The following is a 17240-nucleotide window of genomic DNA, read 5'->3' as shown; positions in this document are numbered from 1 at the left end:
CTATTTTAAACAAATTTGCAGAACTTCCAGGCCATTAGTCCAAATTACATTTCAACATTTGAAAGAAAGCTATATCAATTTCAACACGAATTTGCATTCATGAAAGTTTGGCAAAAGAAACAAAGAAGTGATCATAAGGTGACTGTTTGACATGAAGCCTTTGAGTCTGGCTTCCTGGCTCCACTTGGGTGGAGGTTCACTTAGGCTGACTGACAGAAATTCCAGCTGGCAGCTACACTAAATACATCTGCCCCACTGGACAGGAACTGCTGAGAGATGACCCAGTTTATAGGAGCACCAAATGAGGTCTTCCTAGTGTAGAGTAGGACTCCTGAGTTCTTGTGCAGCCTTTGACTTAGGAAACTCACCTCTTTTATTAAAGTTGCCACATGAAGCGCACTGAGAGGAGTTTGCTCTGCCGGTTTGACAACCACCGTGTTTCCGCAGCTAAGGGCAGGCGCTATCTTCCAAAGGAACATGAGCAACGGGAAATTCCACTAGAAAGCAATAGATAACAATAGAGTCTTTGTATTGCTGAAAGTCGCATTCTCCAATCTAACTTCTACACTGTATACTCCTTGTAGATGTGAAATAATAATTGTAGTTCTGTTTAATCATCTGGTGTATTTTAATGAAGCTCATTGCTAAAAGCAACTTGTAAATGCGCTAAGGCTCCAAATCAACTAGATATGAGAAGGGGACAGGAGAGAGCTGTAAAACTTTATCAGGTGCTGTTATTTTGAGTTCTTTTTCTACGAGGAAAAAAAATCACTGCATGGTTTAGAAATCAAGATTCACTATTAAACATATTGTAAGTTATCTGTAAGTGTTTAAAAGGTGTGATTATTTCTCCCTCCCTGTAGATCATTTACTCTAACTATTTCCCCAATAATAATATTTAGTAATGTTTATTTCTAGGACAAATATCTTGCTAAAGACAAAGAAGGTCTAGGGTCTGCAGGCTGAGAGCTTGGTTCACATCTCAGGTCAACCACTGACCAGCCATGTAGCTGGTCTCTGCCTCTGGGTACACTGCAATGGACAGAGGAGAAGCCAGGGCCAGCACTCTGGAGGATGACCATGGAGTCAAGATGCACTTTGAAGCTGTGACAGGATGAGAGTGTCAAGGGAGACCGGGGCCTGGCCCACAGGCAACGATGTGTGTCCTGGTTTGCCTGCAAACTCCAGTTCACCAGCAGCTTGTCACGAATCCCGTCCTGAGGATGGACTCAGACAAGTTCCACGCTCTCCATGCGTGACTTCATCACCTGTAGGTGCCGATCAAAGTCCCCTCTACTTCAGAGGGTTGTCCTGAGGATTTATCCAGAAAGTGGGCCAAACGCTTAGCAGAGTGACTGGTTCTTCATAGGCATGCAGTAAATATTAGCTAGTATGAGTATTCAGGATTGTGTAATTTTTATGAATTTTATTGAGATTTTTGAATTAATGAACAATTTAATTCAAAATGTTGATATGTATACACTTCAATCTTATTGAAGCAGAAGATAAATCATTGCTACTTCCTCATCTAAGAACTTCAGGACACTTTACCATCTTTTTATTTGTCCTTTTTGAATGTCAGTTAATGTGAAATCATTTAGATAGTCTTCTATTTGTTGGGCTTACAAGAAAATCTTCATGATTCTGCTGAAAAATACTACCTTCTCGAAGAGGAATTTAAATGATCAAGGCCTCTTATCTAAAGGTAGGATATATTCCATACAGTGCTCCAATAGTTTCTTCCATTTTAATTAAAAAGTTTCATTTAGGATTTGAACACCCTGGTTGCTACATTTCTCCCTGATGAGAAGTCTCAATGAGGAGACAGAAAAAGCTGGAAAGTAGTAGGTCATACAACATTTCACTAAAATGGTGTCCTCAGCACATGTGCCAGTGATGACCACTTTGCATTATACATGTAAAGCATGAGTCTTAAAAAGAGTCTATAATACAATTTTTTAAAAACAAACTATAGAATAAAAGGTAAAGATTTGTTGATGCAGTAATACTGAAACACACTCGAGAGATATGCCAGGGTATGCATGGGTTTCTGGACTACCTAATTCATATCTAAGGAGCTTAGTCACAGGGAGACCCAAGTTCAACATTAGCACATTTAGCAAATATCTAAGCATCCAATTGTGCTGGAGAGAGTTTCATTACCAAATAAAATAGAATTAGAACTTGTTTTTTTTTTAAGATTGAAAATTGTATAGAAGACCAACTTACAGGAAGGATTTGGCCACACACACCAACAGGTTCGTGTCTTGTATAAGTAAAAAAGTTTCCATCTGGAAAATAAAACACACAATTATTTATAGACATATGTGCTTGACATTCCTAGAATGGTGGTTTTGGGCTGATGTGAGAGGAAGATGTAGACAATAATTAAAAAGAAAGAAGAACATACCTTTAACTATTTACAGAACGAAAAATTGAGGGCTCAAATGGTAATTTGAAATGAGAGGAACTGTAAACTGAGTTAGGTCAAAGCAAAGATGCAAAATTGGAAAAGATCTGAAAGATATTTAATTCTGTCTTTCATCATCTGAGGGCTATTTTCTAAATTACCCTTTTTCTCAAAGTTTCATCTTTATTCTCAAAGTTTACTTTCTTTCATGATAAAGGAAGTAAAAGGTGCGTAGCTAAGACAAGAACAGTTAGCCTCCTGTTTCTGGCAGCTCTGAGTTCTACCAGTAATGGGACATTTTTTAAGTAATATAATTTTAAAAATAATAAAGTTAGAAAATAGTAGAATTAAAAAATATCTCCCTATGAGCAATAAGCCTTTCCTACTGGCTTGTTCTAAAATGTTTTGTTTTCTTTTTTTGCCTACCAAACAATAAAAGCAAACTCTCTTAATCTATGGGGGAAAAAATGGCCGAAGTAAAAAACATGCCTTTTCAGTCTGGATTTGATTGACTCAAATGCCTCAGAGTTTGCTGTGGTCATCCTGAGGTGACATTGTGCTTTATATTCCGTCTGTTCCAGTTCCCACAAAAGATTCCTGGCTATCACAGCATGAAGACTTTTTATCAAGATCTATTTGTAATTTGAATGGCTTCTCCCATTTTGTCAAAGGGTAAGTAAGGTAAGAGTTTCTAAAATAGCCACATTTCTTGGTATCACCGTGTTCTCAATCACCCCTTTTAACTTCTTGGCTATCACTTCTAACCTGTGGATGTTCCTATTAGATTGGAAATGTCCATCAGGGCCAGTCCTGGAGGGTGTTGTATTTCTATAGTCACTAAGTTTATATGAATTAAATTCTACCCATCTTGCTTTCCAAATTGATGCTTTTTCATATTCCTATCCCATTTTGTGCATACTCTACTAAAATACTAAAACACATACATGCATATTCACTCATACAAATTCTTAATCAGGCTATAAACACAGTCCCATCTTGCTGTAAGCTATTTGAAACATTCAATTTGAATTGGTTTGTTTAATTAATCTGCTGTAACTATACTGATTTAGAACAGGCACAGATGAGCATAACTGACTCACACTGGAACATGCAAAGAGGCTCAAATAATTACATTACAGAAAGGGTATAAATGTCACTATTGGAATAAAATCCAAATAAATAATGTTGGAGGCCACCTTTGAAAAAGTTGGGTCCATAGAGAGACAGTTGATTTAAATCAGTAATTGTGGGCTTAAGAATGTTCTTACTTTAATATTTTCTAAAATATCTATAGTGTTCTTTTCTGCATGATTATGCTGAAAAAATTTTAAAAGCCATTTGATGAATCTTAGCAGAACTTCTGGGTTCAGAACTGCATTGTCTCAAAGTCGAGGAGTAAATAATTTTGCCTTATTTGGTTGACATCTTTAAAAGGGAGAGTTTGGAATTAATCAACACTATAGCAATCTCCTCACCCATCCCCAGCCCTGGTGCTTCCCAAAGCTGCTTACCACTTGGTATTGTGCGTCCCTGGATCTTGTCAGCCCAGCCTGCACAGTAGCGTAATGTTTTTAAGCAGCCTCCTAAATCCATCAGATAGGCATTGGAAAATAGTTTTCCACCATTCATGGACTCCATTGTCTGAAAAAGAGATAAAATCCCAAATTTAAACTTCTACAAAAATTTTAGGTTAAAAAAAATACGGTCAATATTTTGAATGATCATGTGTTAGAGAATTTTGTATAAGGAAGAAACTCTGTCATCTTGTCTAACCTCTTCTTTTTAAAAAGGAGACTGAAAAAAAGAGTTAAAATAACCGCTTATGGTCTCATAGCAAGATCTAGGTAGAAAGGATAGGGAGATTCTGGTTTCTAAACCCTAGTGTTCCTTCTGTCTCATTCTAAATGTGCTCCAGCCAATCAACTTTCTAGGAATTGATCACAATTTGATATGCACACAGCTGGTGAGAGTGGCACCTTGCCTCCTTAGTCAGATAAGAGTTTCAGCAAGATTTCACCTATTGTATCATACAACTGTGGGTGACAATTTAGTGTCAGTGACTATTAATAACGCCTCAATAATCAATTTTAATTTTTGCATTCCATCTGGATATAACCAATCAATTCACACAAACTTAAGTGACATCTGGATCTTTCATTCATAGAGTTTCTTCCACAGAATTTTTAATTGTGAAATTTCCAATTTTGCCACCATTATCATAATTATTGTTTGAATGGTCAGGCAGTAAAGTTCAACATTTTCTAGTTTAGTGCTCTAACCATTATAGGATAGCCTATTTCCTCTTTTCCTCCTATCCTAAATAGAACTTTATAGAGCTCTTTGGGACCTACTGTTGTGCTGGGGCAGGAATGTACCAGTGATAAACTCGTAAAGCTATTTCTCATCAATTACATAATCTTGTATCTCTACATGATAACACATGCCAACTCAAAATTTAATCAAACATGATTTTTGTCTTAGGATCTTAGGCTCACAGAGGCAGTCAACACTCTACAATCCAAAGATCAGATGAATAAGAGAAGCCATGTTTTAGTAAATTCTGCTTTCTTCCTACAGGACATTTGGTTAATGGAGTTTTGATGTATATAGTTTCTAATTACATATTTTTGTATACTTTGAATTATGCTGAATTTTTGAGTAAAAAATGATTCTTTGATTACCTGTAATTGCTAATGTTGATTTTTTTTTTTAAATTTAGGCCTCTTCGTTACTGCCAGTTTAAGGTTCTAAAGGTAATAAAAATAAAAATTTGCTCTGAAACCTGATCTTGATATTGATTTGTGTTAAACCGGCTTCACTGTCATGCTCAGCTGAGAAGAAAACAAGGAAACAGCTCCCATATCCATTGTATGTGCTGGCTCACCTAACTGACAAAATGTTTGGGAAAAAAAGAAGCAATAAACATAAAAACAGAATTTTTATAAACATATGAATGATTGGATCTTTTTCTTTATTCTTTACTTTTTCATCTTGATAATTTGATCAAGACCATTGTGAACAAACACATTTCAAGAAGAAAAAAGTGGCCACTTATTAGGCATCTTGTCAGGCTAGAGCAAGGTGAAATAAGATCTATTTTAGGTAAATATTCTGAGAACCTTTAGCAAACTTTATGAGATTTTCCACTAAAAGAATTCGGTGGTCAAATAAGTTCGAGAAACAGTATATTATTCTAGGGTATTCACATTTTTGTGATCTTGTTAAAGACTCTGAGAAATTTTAGAATAAAGGAAAGAAATTTTTTAAATTTTGTTTACTCAAAGTTTGTCAGTTTTTGGCTGTAGAATCTATTCTGGGAGCAGAAATTAACATCATCCAGAACTAGAGTGCAGATTACTTACTATCTGAGCATTAGCTCAAACGGTAATGTTCCCGTGTGAGAGAGCTGGTAGATCAAGTCTCTTTGTTTTGTTTGTAGAGAGCTTGATGAGTGATCACTAAAACCAAACAACCTGCCAATCCAAACAATGAATGTTTTCTAGAGATCTGGTTATCCACCCAGTTTGCCGAGTTTGGTTAATACTCACTGCCAGGATCAGCCGGTCTCTTTCAACTAAATCAGCCAACTTGTATAATAGCCGGCCCCTCTCAGAAGCATCCATGGTACGCCATGGAGAGCCAAGCTGAAAAGCTTGTCTTGCAGCTGCCACTGCTTTGTTAACATCCTCCTGCAAGTCAAAGGGAATCCAATTCAGCAGGCTGCACATAGTTACAAATCCAATGGCAACAACCCTATAGAATAGACTAAAGCTCCTCATGAGCAGGTACTGTGTCTTCATTATCTCAGTCTAGCACATTGTTCAAACTCAACTACCATGTATTGGGATTACACCTGCTACCTAATCTTTAGAATGATGAGTTCCACACACATAGGACATTCTTGATCTCCCAGAACAAAATTATTATGTTTTAATAGTTGCTATCATTTGAGTGCTTACCAGGTGTCAAATAATGTTCTAGTTACTTTACACATATTAAGTCACTTAATTTCAATTATTTTATGAGACAAATACATCGTCCATTTTACAGATGAAGAAACTGAAGCAAAGAGAGAGCGATGTATCCAAAGTCAATAGATGAAAGTGGCCAAACAGTTTTAAATGGATCCCATCTGACTGGAGAGCCTTTGCTCTTCACCCCTAAATTAAAATCCTTTGGTGATTAGATTACCAAGAGTTCTAGGCAAAGCTCAAGATCTAAAATAGTCAAGCTCTTCTTTGATCTCTGGTGATTCTACAGCCTGTGCACTCTCACGAAGAACTTATTGAATTTTGTTTCACTGTTGAAGATTAAACATTATAAACATGTGCTCATTCCTTTTGTGCGGAGGGAAAAAGGTACAAAGGTAGTGGAACTGATATAGAGAAGGGTCTCTACGTGACAACCTCTCATTTCCCAACTGGTACAAAGAGATCCTTTTCAACCCCTAACTCAGTAAAGAAGTCAGTTTCTTCTTATTAAGGCACTGCTTAAAATTACACTAATTCAGGCAAAAGTCAAATCAAATCATTACACACTAATTCTAGCCTCCTGGTGTTCATTCATGTTGTCTTCACTCATGCTCTTTTTTCTGAATGAGGTTTTCTCCTCTTATTCTTTCCTAGTCCACCTCAATTACATACTTTTCCCTGGCTACTCCATTCCCTACAGAGCCCTATTCAGATCTCTTCTCAGCTCCTACATAATGTAATTACTACGAAAATCATCACTTCTTCCATTCCTACTTCATAAGTTGTTTGTTTTCCATCATCACTTGCAAACACCTTAAAGGCACAGATTATTTCAATGTTCCTTTGGATATCGGACTGGCCATTACTTGGAGCTACGTAAGTTCAACAAATCATGGCTACATCCTAGGTCAGTAGGTTGTCTTTTTTGCAGGAGACATAATTTCCTTTGAGAATGTGAGGGGAAAATTGTCCTAACATTTTTTAAGTTGCCTGTGATTAAGCTGAAACCCATTCAAGGATGACACCACCTGCTTCGGGAGGCATGGATCTCAAATTAATATCCTCTGCCCTAGGCTGTGTTCAATTCAGAAGCCCAAACTTACAAGTCTGCAAATGAAAATGTAAACAATTTTTACAGTATTTATCACCACACTCAGATGATCTGGAGCAAGAGGCATATTTTAGAAGTGTAATCTGGTCTATTAAGTGATAATATTTGCAGACTATAAGAAGGATTCTTTCTCTATAATACATCATACATGTGTGTATCTCACTGTGTAACTTTTGAGAGAATGATGAGTATATACAATAAAATATATGCATTATTGTTTGCCCTTCCTGAGAAATATATATGTAGTCATATTTTGGGCATTCAGTTAATCACATTGATTGCTTATATTTGGACAGTGTTTTATGCCATAGGTTCTAAACTTTTCCAAGGTATATTTGGAGAGCACTGTTTGAAAAAAAACCAAGCCACAAGACTCTGAAATTGCCAGCATGATCTGTGGATACCACAGCTTACAAAATATATGCTGCTCTGTGTTTCAACAGATCTGTGTGACACAGCTTTCATTTGGATCCTTCTGCTCAGTGTTCCGCCATCCACCTTAGCCAAACATGGTTTATCACAGGCATCCTGGCCTCTCAAAGGGATATGGAGAGACTGGCTTCATGACAAGTAACTGCCGTATGGAAAATACATTCCTGGAGAATGCTACTATAAATAAAGATGTTTTTGTGGGTATGTCCTTTGGATCATGCTTCTCCTTTTCTCACATTTTATCTTTTATCTTGCAGGGGCAGAAATAGAATAATGGTAGTTAATATACAGCTTTGGAACAAACAATCTAGACTTGAATTCTCGTTCATCACCTATTAGCTCTGTAAGCTTTGAGGCATCTATCCATCCTTCCATCTAAAGATTTGCTAAATACTCTATTCTGTAGCATCAGGCTGCTTTATTTATTTAGGATGCTATTTATTCGGGATGCTTTATTCAACATCAGGCTACTAATGATAAAATAGTGAAGGAAGGAGATAGCCCTTCTGAAAATTCCAATTGAATGGGAGAAATATACAACCAGATAATCATTCCAGTATATTATTATAGACTGTGAAAAATATTTTTACGTGAAATATATTGTGATGTGACTTCTCTAAGCTTCAGTTTTCTTATCTTTAAAATAGGGATAAGTTACCTTCCAGAGCTGTGTTGAAGATTAAATAAGGTAACACTTGAAACACATTTTCTATGTGACAGACATCATGTTAAGTGTTCATTAAATGACAGCAATTGCTATTGTAGTTGTAGCCGTCAAAACAACCTTAAAATAACCCTCAGCAGTCCTGGTATATTTTAATCCTTCCTTTCAGTTTTCACTGCTCTGGATTATTGTAGGCCATTATTATCTCATACCATTGCTAGTCTTCCCAAGTCCATCTGTTTTTCTCCCCAAACTATCTTGTTTATTGTTACCAGGCTAATTTTCCTCAAATAATTTTATCTTATCACTTTCCCTTTCAAATATTTGCAACTCCTCCCTTTTGCCTACAGTTCTAAGGCCAAACTCTTCTTTCTGATTTTCAAGGTCCAATATTTTGGGTCACCGCCTCACCTACCCAAACTTGTGTTCAAGTTTTTCTACTCTGTGTAGTTCAACGCCTTCTCATCTTTGCTCCTACAATTCTCCTTGCCGAGAACGTTCTATCAACACACCCTTTTACTTTCAAAATCCTACATATTCTTTTAGACCCAGCTCAAATATTACAGCTTACCTAAACCCTTGCCAAACTAATCCAGCTTGATAATAGCTGCTAGTTAAGAGTCTACTAAGCTCCAGGTACTAAGTTAAATCCTTTATAACCCCACAATTACTACTATTGTTATGCATCATGGACCTTGCTTTGTAGGACCTGAAACTTAGCAGACAGTAGAACCAAAGTTTGATCTCGCACCTGCCTCCGAAATCCAGTTTCATAACTCTGCAAGACTATCCTGATAATGATCTCCTTTGCAAAGAATATCAACTGCTCTCTGTATTATAAGCCTATAATATTTCTTACTATTCTGGGCCTACAATAGGCAGCTAATAAACACTGAAGAATTCTGTTACCTATCTTATAAACTTGATTTTACATAAGGGTGCTCCTTATATAAATAATTTGCTTGTGTTGATATTTACATAATAAATCATATTTTAATTGGTTTCATTATATAACAAAGCTTTTACATTAATCAAAACTATTAGGCATAATGGTTTGTTTTGTTTGTTTTTAATCCCAGGGCTAATGTTTTTTGGATTTCTATTACAGGACTAGTATTTCTAAAGATATAACTTTTAATTAACAAGAAAAAAATTGGGTACATTAACTCAAATTTGCTACCGTCAATAACAACTTTTGCCTTATAATGTTTTCAACGTTGCTTTTTGGAAGTAAGAGACCACAAGTTGAATGTATGAAGACGTCAGAATGATTATGAAATATCACATGCCTCTTAAGTATAAGTAAGGAGGACTCAACTTTTCTATCATTCCTAGACTGTGCATTTCCATATTAAATTCATTCAGATGTGGATAAAATAGTTATCAGACCAGTTTTACTTTTATACCCGTCATAGGCACTTACTTTAATAGACATTTACTTTTATCCCCACCAATTATGTGTTAGGTCATGCTCTAGTATTAAAGCAATTTGCAGGATTAGTCAATATAGCCTAAAAGAAGCAGTGAAGTGAAAAGAAACAGTTCCCACCCACATCTGTGCTTTGCTTTGTAACCTCCGTTTGTTCTTGCTCCTCCTCCTTTCTTTATAACACCCTTGAAAGGCGGTATATAGCCCATTGTTAGCTCCATTCTCCTTATAAATCAAATCCTTAAAACCTCTTGGCTTATTTTCTAAAGAGTCAGTTCTAGAATATTAGGTTTACATTGACTGTGTAATTTACTAGATTTGTAGCTTTCACTAAGCAGTATTAGAAGTTACTATACATTTGTCTGAAAAATTGTGAGAACAGCAATAATTATTTAAAAACAAAGGTTAGTGGATCCTTCCAAAAAAGAATATGATGACAAAAGCACTGGGTGTTGAGCAAACAGTTGCTTACTGTGAACAGGTTATACCAGGAACAATTTAACCCGAGTGATCAAAGATCCAGCCAACTTGATTAACATTGTGACTTGATTTGAAGCTGTGCTGAATATTAGTGAATGTCCTTGACGTACATTTGCACAGACAACTCTGCTCTTCTATGAGCAGGAGAAATTGTCAATAAGCACAGAGCAAATAAATGACAAATATTTCTAGAGCTTCAGAGATGATCATTAGCTGTCCCTCACTACACTTTAGGAAAAGGTAAATCTGATTTACGATGCCAAGAGAAGTCCCCAGACTGCCTGAAAGATTTCAACTGGAACTCCTGGCACAGATTTGTTTTACTGATGAAACTAATCCCAGAAGCCAGTGGCAAAGTGAGATGTCCAAGGCCCCAGAGCTAAAGCATCAAGAAGACTTTTTCTTTTGTTAATTGCAAACTGCAAACAGCTCCGCAGTCTCCCTCCTGAGTGGCATTTGTACCTCTGGAGAGAAAGCGTAGGCAGCTGTCAGAGTTTCAACGGTGTCCTCACCTTGCCCTGGATGGCTATTCCTACCTCCCCAGGGTTGCCAGAGCCACTCAAGCAACTAGAAGGACATTCGAAGTACTGTAGTGCTGTTCAGATCTCTAGAAGCCTCTAATAAAAATGATTTATCTTTGTTGAATGTGAAGAATAAATTTTCTCTCATTTCTGGGAATGGCTCATAGGACACAGGCTTCTGGGTCTCCTAGCACGTGGCCAGAGGTAATATTTCTCTGCCCAGGTCTGGTCTTGGGCCATTTCACAGAGGTGCAGAGTGAGGATCACAGCACAGTTTCCAGTCATCAACTTTCCTACTGGTCAAAGTCCATGCTCTCTATTAAATGCTAACACCTCAGAGGAGACACAATTTATGACTTAATCCCTTAGTTCAGTGGTTCTCAAAGTGTATTCCCCCATCCCACTTCAACCAACAACAACAGCCTCACCTGAGATTTTGTCAGAAATGCAAATTCTCAGGCCCTACTCTAGAATTATTTAAACAAACTCTAGGGGTGGGTGGGGCCCAGCAATCTATATTCTAACAAGCTTTTCAGTGAGTTCTGATGCACAAAAAATTTTGAGAACCATTGCCTTAGTCAACAGCCAGTTTAGTACCAGATTCCTAAGGTGAGGTATGTGGGGTATATGGAACCTCAAAGTTGGATGGAGGAGAAGAATGTTTCATTTATCTATTGGCTAAAGTGTGTTAGATACTGAGGGTATAAAGGAGAGAGGTGTTGTTGATCTCTATAAGAAGCATCTTGTCTCAGACAAATTAACCAATCGCTATATAAAACAAGGGCTATAATATAGGCAAATGGAATCTTCTATGACACAGAAGAGAGCAAGTCTACCTGGGGAGGTGAGAGAAAGCTTTAAAGAAATGTATAACCCTGTAATGACTGAAGTTCCATTTATGTGCCTGGCACTGCTAAAACACTTTACATATTTTCCTATTTAATCTCCCCCAAGTTTTTCCTATCTCTTCATTTTACACAAAAAGGAACAGAAGCTCAAAGAGGGTAAATACAAAGTGGAACCTCTGTGCTCTGACTATAGATGATGACTTGAACCAGGTCCTGAAGACTGCATCAAGCCCATGGTGCAGAGTTTGGGGCATGATACTGGGCATGATGACGTTGAGACTCTTATGTTGATGGGGTAGCCTGAGACAGGCCAGACACAAGAATTTTCTTTTTCCTAGAGGCAGTAAGAAGCCCTTGAAGAATTTCTGCACTGATGAACTCTGGTATATACAGAAAGTGAAATCTGAAGGCAGGTGACATGTATCTCCACTCTTTTCTGCTTCTACTTCTCAAGCTGTTGACCTCTCTGGCTAAACTCTGCACTCTTGCCCCTTGAGGCATGAGTCTTATTTCTTAAGATAATACTGCAACCTGAATCCAGGGCCTTCCCTAAACCCTAAAGAGCCCCTCAGGTCTATTGCTATCTTGGAATAGGTCTGCAAGGCTTAGTACCTTGAGATTAGTGATCTCATTGATTGAGGAGAAGGTAATGAAAGAATGGAGACTGGACAGGAATGTCAGATTGCTGCAGTGAACTGAAACACAGTGTCACAAACGGTATTATCCTGGGGTTTGCTGACTTCATCTGCCAGTAATCTTTTCACTCAGCCAAAAAATTTACCTCTTCATATCTTATATGATAGAGATTTAAAGCTTGATAATATCTGGCAACTAAAGACCAGAAAAATCATTTCATATTAAACTGAGAAACACATACACTTTTTAAGGTATGTGTTCAGATAAAAATTCTGAAGGCTCCCCCCCCACCTTCCCCTGGGCTATTTACTATTACCCTGTCTTGCTTATACAACGATGATAAAGCAAGACAGCAGCCCTGCCAGTCACAGGCTCTGGGGTCAGAGGACAGCATTTGAATGTTGACTTCATCACTTATTAACAATGTCACCTTGAGTAAATCACTCAACCTTTCTATTCTATTTCATCATTTGTAAAAGTGGCTAAAAAGAGTACCTTCCCCATAGGATTGCTTTGAGTATTAAATTAAAACAAGATTTAGAATTAAAAAAAATGATCACTAAATAAAGGTTGGGTTTTTTTTTTGTTGTTAGTATTATTAGCTAGAGAGCAACAACACTTTTGAATTTGTGATTCAATTTAGGTCATTTTAAATTCAATTTTAAAGGTACTGATTAATATGAATTCAATGGCTTTTAATGAGATAACTTGGCATTACATTGTTCTAAAAGTCTTACATTAAATTTTCTTTTAGTTTCATTTTGCAGCTTAAAAAGAACAATTTAATAGAAATAAAGGATTTCTTTGTGTTTTAAATCTGTCACCAATCACTTCACATGTGGTCTATTTGTACAATAAATCTAGACACTATTTCAATTGAAAAACAAGCAAGGAAAAATAGTATGAGAAAAGTCACCAGAACATCCAAGAAGCCTAGCCTCATCATCATTACATGACTGCTGAGTGCTGTTTATGTACCAGGAAAATTTCCCCAGACGGCTCCAGAAACCGTATGTCCATGACCTATCTACTTGAACTTTGGAATGGGATTTGGGAGCTCAGAATGATGAGAAAGAAAGAAACCTGGCATAAAACAGAACTAGAGTTGGAAAACTCACCTTATCGCCTTCTTCTACCTCGCAGAGTCTCTCCTCAGTGGCAGGATTAAAGACAGGAAATTTCTTGCCACTCACCGAATCATGCCATTCGTTGTTTATGAAGATCTGTACAGACGGAGAGAAAGCAGATAAAAAGGCATTTAAATATGTCGGACATTTTGGAAACTTTTTATAAACTCAAAACTAAAGCATTACAGAATGCCTAAGCGAGGCCAATGTTATAGACACACTTCCCTCATGTGCAGCCCCTCCCCAGGATTTGTTGGCTGTTTAAGACATGTTGCACACACACACACACGCGCGCGTGCACGCGAACACTAAAGGAAAGAATACTTTTAAATTTCACTAAGGTGTGAAATCATCTAAACACCAGAAAATATGGACTGGAGGAAGCAATCTAGGAAAAGATACTTTTATCTGAAATAACCATAAATTTGAGGCAAGAGTGGAAGTTTTGGTGGGCTTGATCTTTACGAATCATTGTCTCTACTTTCCACTTTAGATTCTGAACATACTCATCTTGAGCTACTGGTGATTTGTTATCATAAATAACTATTTTTGGATCTTTTATTTTACGGTTTTAAAGGTAGCTTGAGGGAGAGTTTTAAAAGAAGTTGGCTTAGAAAAAATTGGCTAGTGATATTTTTTTCATTAACTTTTAAGAGGCATAAGGGTTTCATTCTTCTTTTTAAAAGATTAGTTAATAATTTATTTGCCTTCAGATGGAATCAGGTACTGGATTTCTTAGTGGTATCTATGAGAAAGAGATGCATCTAAAGAAATAGAGAGGTCTGGAAAATATGGAATTTTGTTCTGTGTGCACAATAAAAGAATAGATATATTAAACAGTATTAGCACGTCATTAAAAAGCCTGAGTTTCAACTTTTGCAGCCCTGAATTTACCTCTCATTATGGAGCTGAATAGATCTTTGTTATCTCATTCACCTTCCACTAGAGTAAAAATATTTGATGAAGCCAAATTAAGAAGTATTCCTTTAGTGATGAATAAAGTTATGTTTTGTTTCTGTCAAAAGCTAGAATTTCTTCTCTCTCCTCTCATCCCATTATTTCCTCCTGATTCTCCTTGTTCTCATTATTGAAACAGAAAAATAGTCATAAGTATAGAATTAAATATGACATATTACAACTTTCTGTTAGATTTAATATTACAACATGAACTAGTTTATTAAATTTTGACTCACAGGTAGTCGATACATGTAGTTTTAAATGAAGGTTGACGTATGCACTAGATTTATAACATATAGCTTTATTCAGACATGTCTCCTTACTTGATATTTACAGGTAAGTTACTAATAGTGAAACCTTGAGGGTGAATGTATTGAAACACTGACCCCCAAGGCTTACATCCATTGCTATACTAAATACAAATTACTTAGCTATTAAAAAGTCCCCAGTGACAGCTATCAAGGTTATACACTGTTAGTTTAATAACTTATATTGTGTATATTTGAAATAAAAGCAGTCTCTTAAGTTAACCTACGAGTTTGCACTAACTTGGCTATTCTTTGGGCAGTGTCCATAATATAGCTTAAAATTCTAACAAATTAATAAAATATATATTACCATGTATCCCTGAATGCTTAAGTACAATTGATTCTGTATTTTGGGATTTATGAGATTATTTAGACAGACATCCTGTTTTCAGAAATAGTCTTCTGGTCTCCTATACCTCTACTGTATGATTTGTCACTTTTTTTAAAAAGTCATTTTTAAACGTCTGCCTTCCCTCTTAAGGAATAAGGTCAAGGGCGGTGTTCGTCTGGTTTCCTGGCTTATCCTCAGCGTCCAATACAATCCCAGTCCTCGAGTGATTTTAACCTCAGTAAAGAATTCTTGAAAAACTTAAAACTGAACCAAGGAAACTTTAATCCAGTAGCTACACATGTGTAAGACCTATGGTATTCTGCACAAGGGTACCCTATGGTATTTGTGATTTACTAACAAACAAATGGAAGGATAAGCATCCTTACTGGCCTGTTCAAGCCAATACAATTAATTATTCATAGGACACAACAGCATGAACCTATGTATTTGGGGGAGTTTAGAAGAAGTGTAGTGCTAGCCTGGAATTGACAGGAAAAAGACATCAGCGTGAAGAAATAAAGGGGCAGGGGTGCAAAGCAGTTCAGATGAAGATACTAGCTGTCCAAGGACACATATATTGGGGTATGAGAAAGGTAGATGTTTCAAGAAAGTCCTTGTGTCTCTGATAGGGTAATGGAATACAGATGAAGACCATAAAATTCCTATTATCCTTCATGAAAAAATCGTTGGCATCTTAGTTCAACTCGAAGAAAGATAAATTCAGACTAAAATACTGACTTGCCCAATGGCTCTTAGGGTGAATCAGCACTGTAGCTATCAGAAACGCATTTTATAAAATCCTCTAATTACTCTTAAAGAGTACTTTCTGGTATGCATCTCTAACCCTTACCTCTTTGTCTTTTTCTTCCCAGGGGAAACAACTTAATCAACGGATCCCAATTTGAGCTCACTGTCATCTCTAGCTTTACGCTGCTCTTACCTCAAACCAAAGTTCTCAGGCTTGCTGGTGCACATTCCCTCCCCCTTTCTCTCTCGCTTTCTCCCTTTCTCCCTCTCAGACACAAACGCTTTCCCTCTCCGGTAATGACACACACAATCGCTACTCATCCTTTTGAATCACTGTGTTCTACACTATCAGAAAAAAACCCTTGCTCTGTTCTGCCTGCCCTACATCTCTGCCTAATTCAAATTTAATTCTCACCCTTTTATCATAATCTTCCTAAGCCAAGCCACCTTAGATTTTGTCCTCTCCTCAGAACAATTCAGTGGTTCTTCTTTGTCAAATTCCTTAGCATGGCATTAAGGTGGCTTATGATCTGGCCCCAATACACTTTTCCAACCTTTTATCCGATTATTTCTTCAGTTTACCCTTTGTTTTAGCCTCTTCCTACTGTCTCATACACCAGGCCCTTCTTTGCTCCACACACCTATTCATGCTGTTCCTCAGACTGGAGTTTCACTCTTTTCTTCCACTCATACTTCAAACACTCGCTTAAAATGTCGTCTCCTCATGAAGATTTCACTTGTCAGTCCAATTGGATTTAACTTCTTTTTTTCTCTTTTCTAACATAACATTTTACTACTATTAAATTATTTATGTTCTGCCTTTTATTAAAGGTAGAAATCTACCTATCAGCTCACCAAATTCCAAAGAGAAAACTAAAGACATCATGGCACTTAGCCCTAATTTCTTTAGCCAGCCTTGCAAAATTTGCATCAGATTCACTCACACATTTCTAATTCTCCCTTTTCTCTGCCCTAAAGATAGTATCACCCCCTCAGACTTTATATTTCTAAACTAGGAGAGCACAAGTCTCACCCCGCCAGAGACATAGCCAGAATTCCACTCTTCCATAGTATGATTTTACCCCAAATCTAATAAAAACAAGATATAGTACGTATTATATTTTGTTAGGCCTGCAGTGAAACTTCCCAACTCCCACCGAAGTCCTTTTCCCTCAAGTCTGTGATAATTTGTGGTTTCAACTTCTCAATACTATGCTTCAATATATGATAGATTATTCTATTCCCTTCATATAATCTCTTTTGGTGAA

At 36.9% G+C, this 17240-nt stretch overlaps 1 protein-coding gene across 1 annotated transcript in view; it reads right to left on the bottom strand.

The window, feature by feature from the left end:
* Nucleotides 1-17240, bottom strand: part of ALDH1A1 (aldehyde dehydrogenase 1 family member A1) — a 53499-nt gene that overhangs the window by 26424 nt on the left and 9835 nt on the right. The window contains exons 2-6 of the mRNA XM_046664526.1: nt 13621-13725; nt 5959-6099; nt 3922-4051; nt 2230-2291; nt 369-497 (exon numbers count right to left, since the gene is read on the bottom strand). Coding sequence (XP_046520482.1) covers nt 369-497; nt 2230-2291; nt 3922-4051; nt 5959-6099; nt 13621-13725 — 567 coding nt within the window. The remainder of the gene's footprint in view (nt 1-368; nt 498-2229; nt 2292-3921; nt 4052-5958; nt 6100-13620; nt 13726-17240) is intronic.

The sequence above is a fragment of the Equus quagga genome, chromosome 6 (assembly GCF_021613505.1).
Source record: "Equus quagga isolate Etosha38 chromosome 6, UCLA_HA_Equagga_1.0, whole genome shotgun sequence".
Classification (NCBI taxonomy): Eukaryota; Metazoa; Chordata; class Mammalia; order Perissodactyla; family Equidae; genus Equus; species Equus quagga.
The sequence above is the reverse complement of the archived record's forward strand: the minus strand, read 5'-3'. Positions and strand labels throughout refer to the sequence as shown.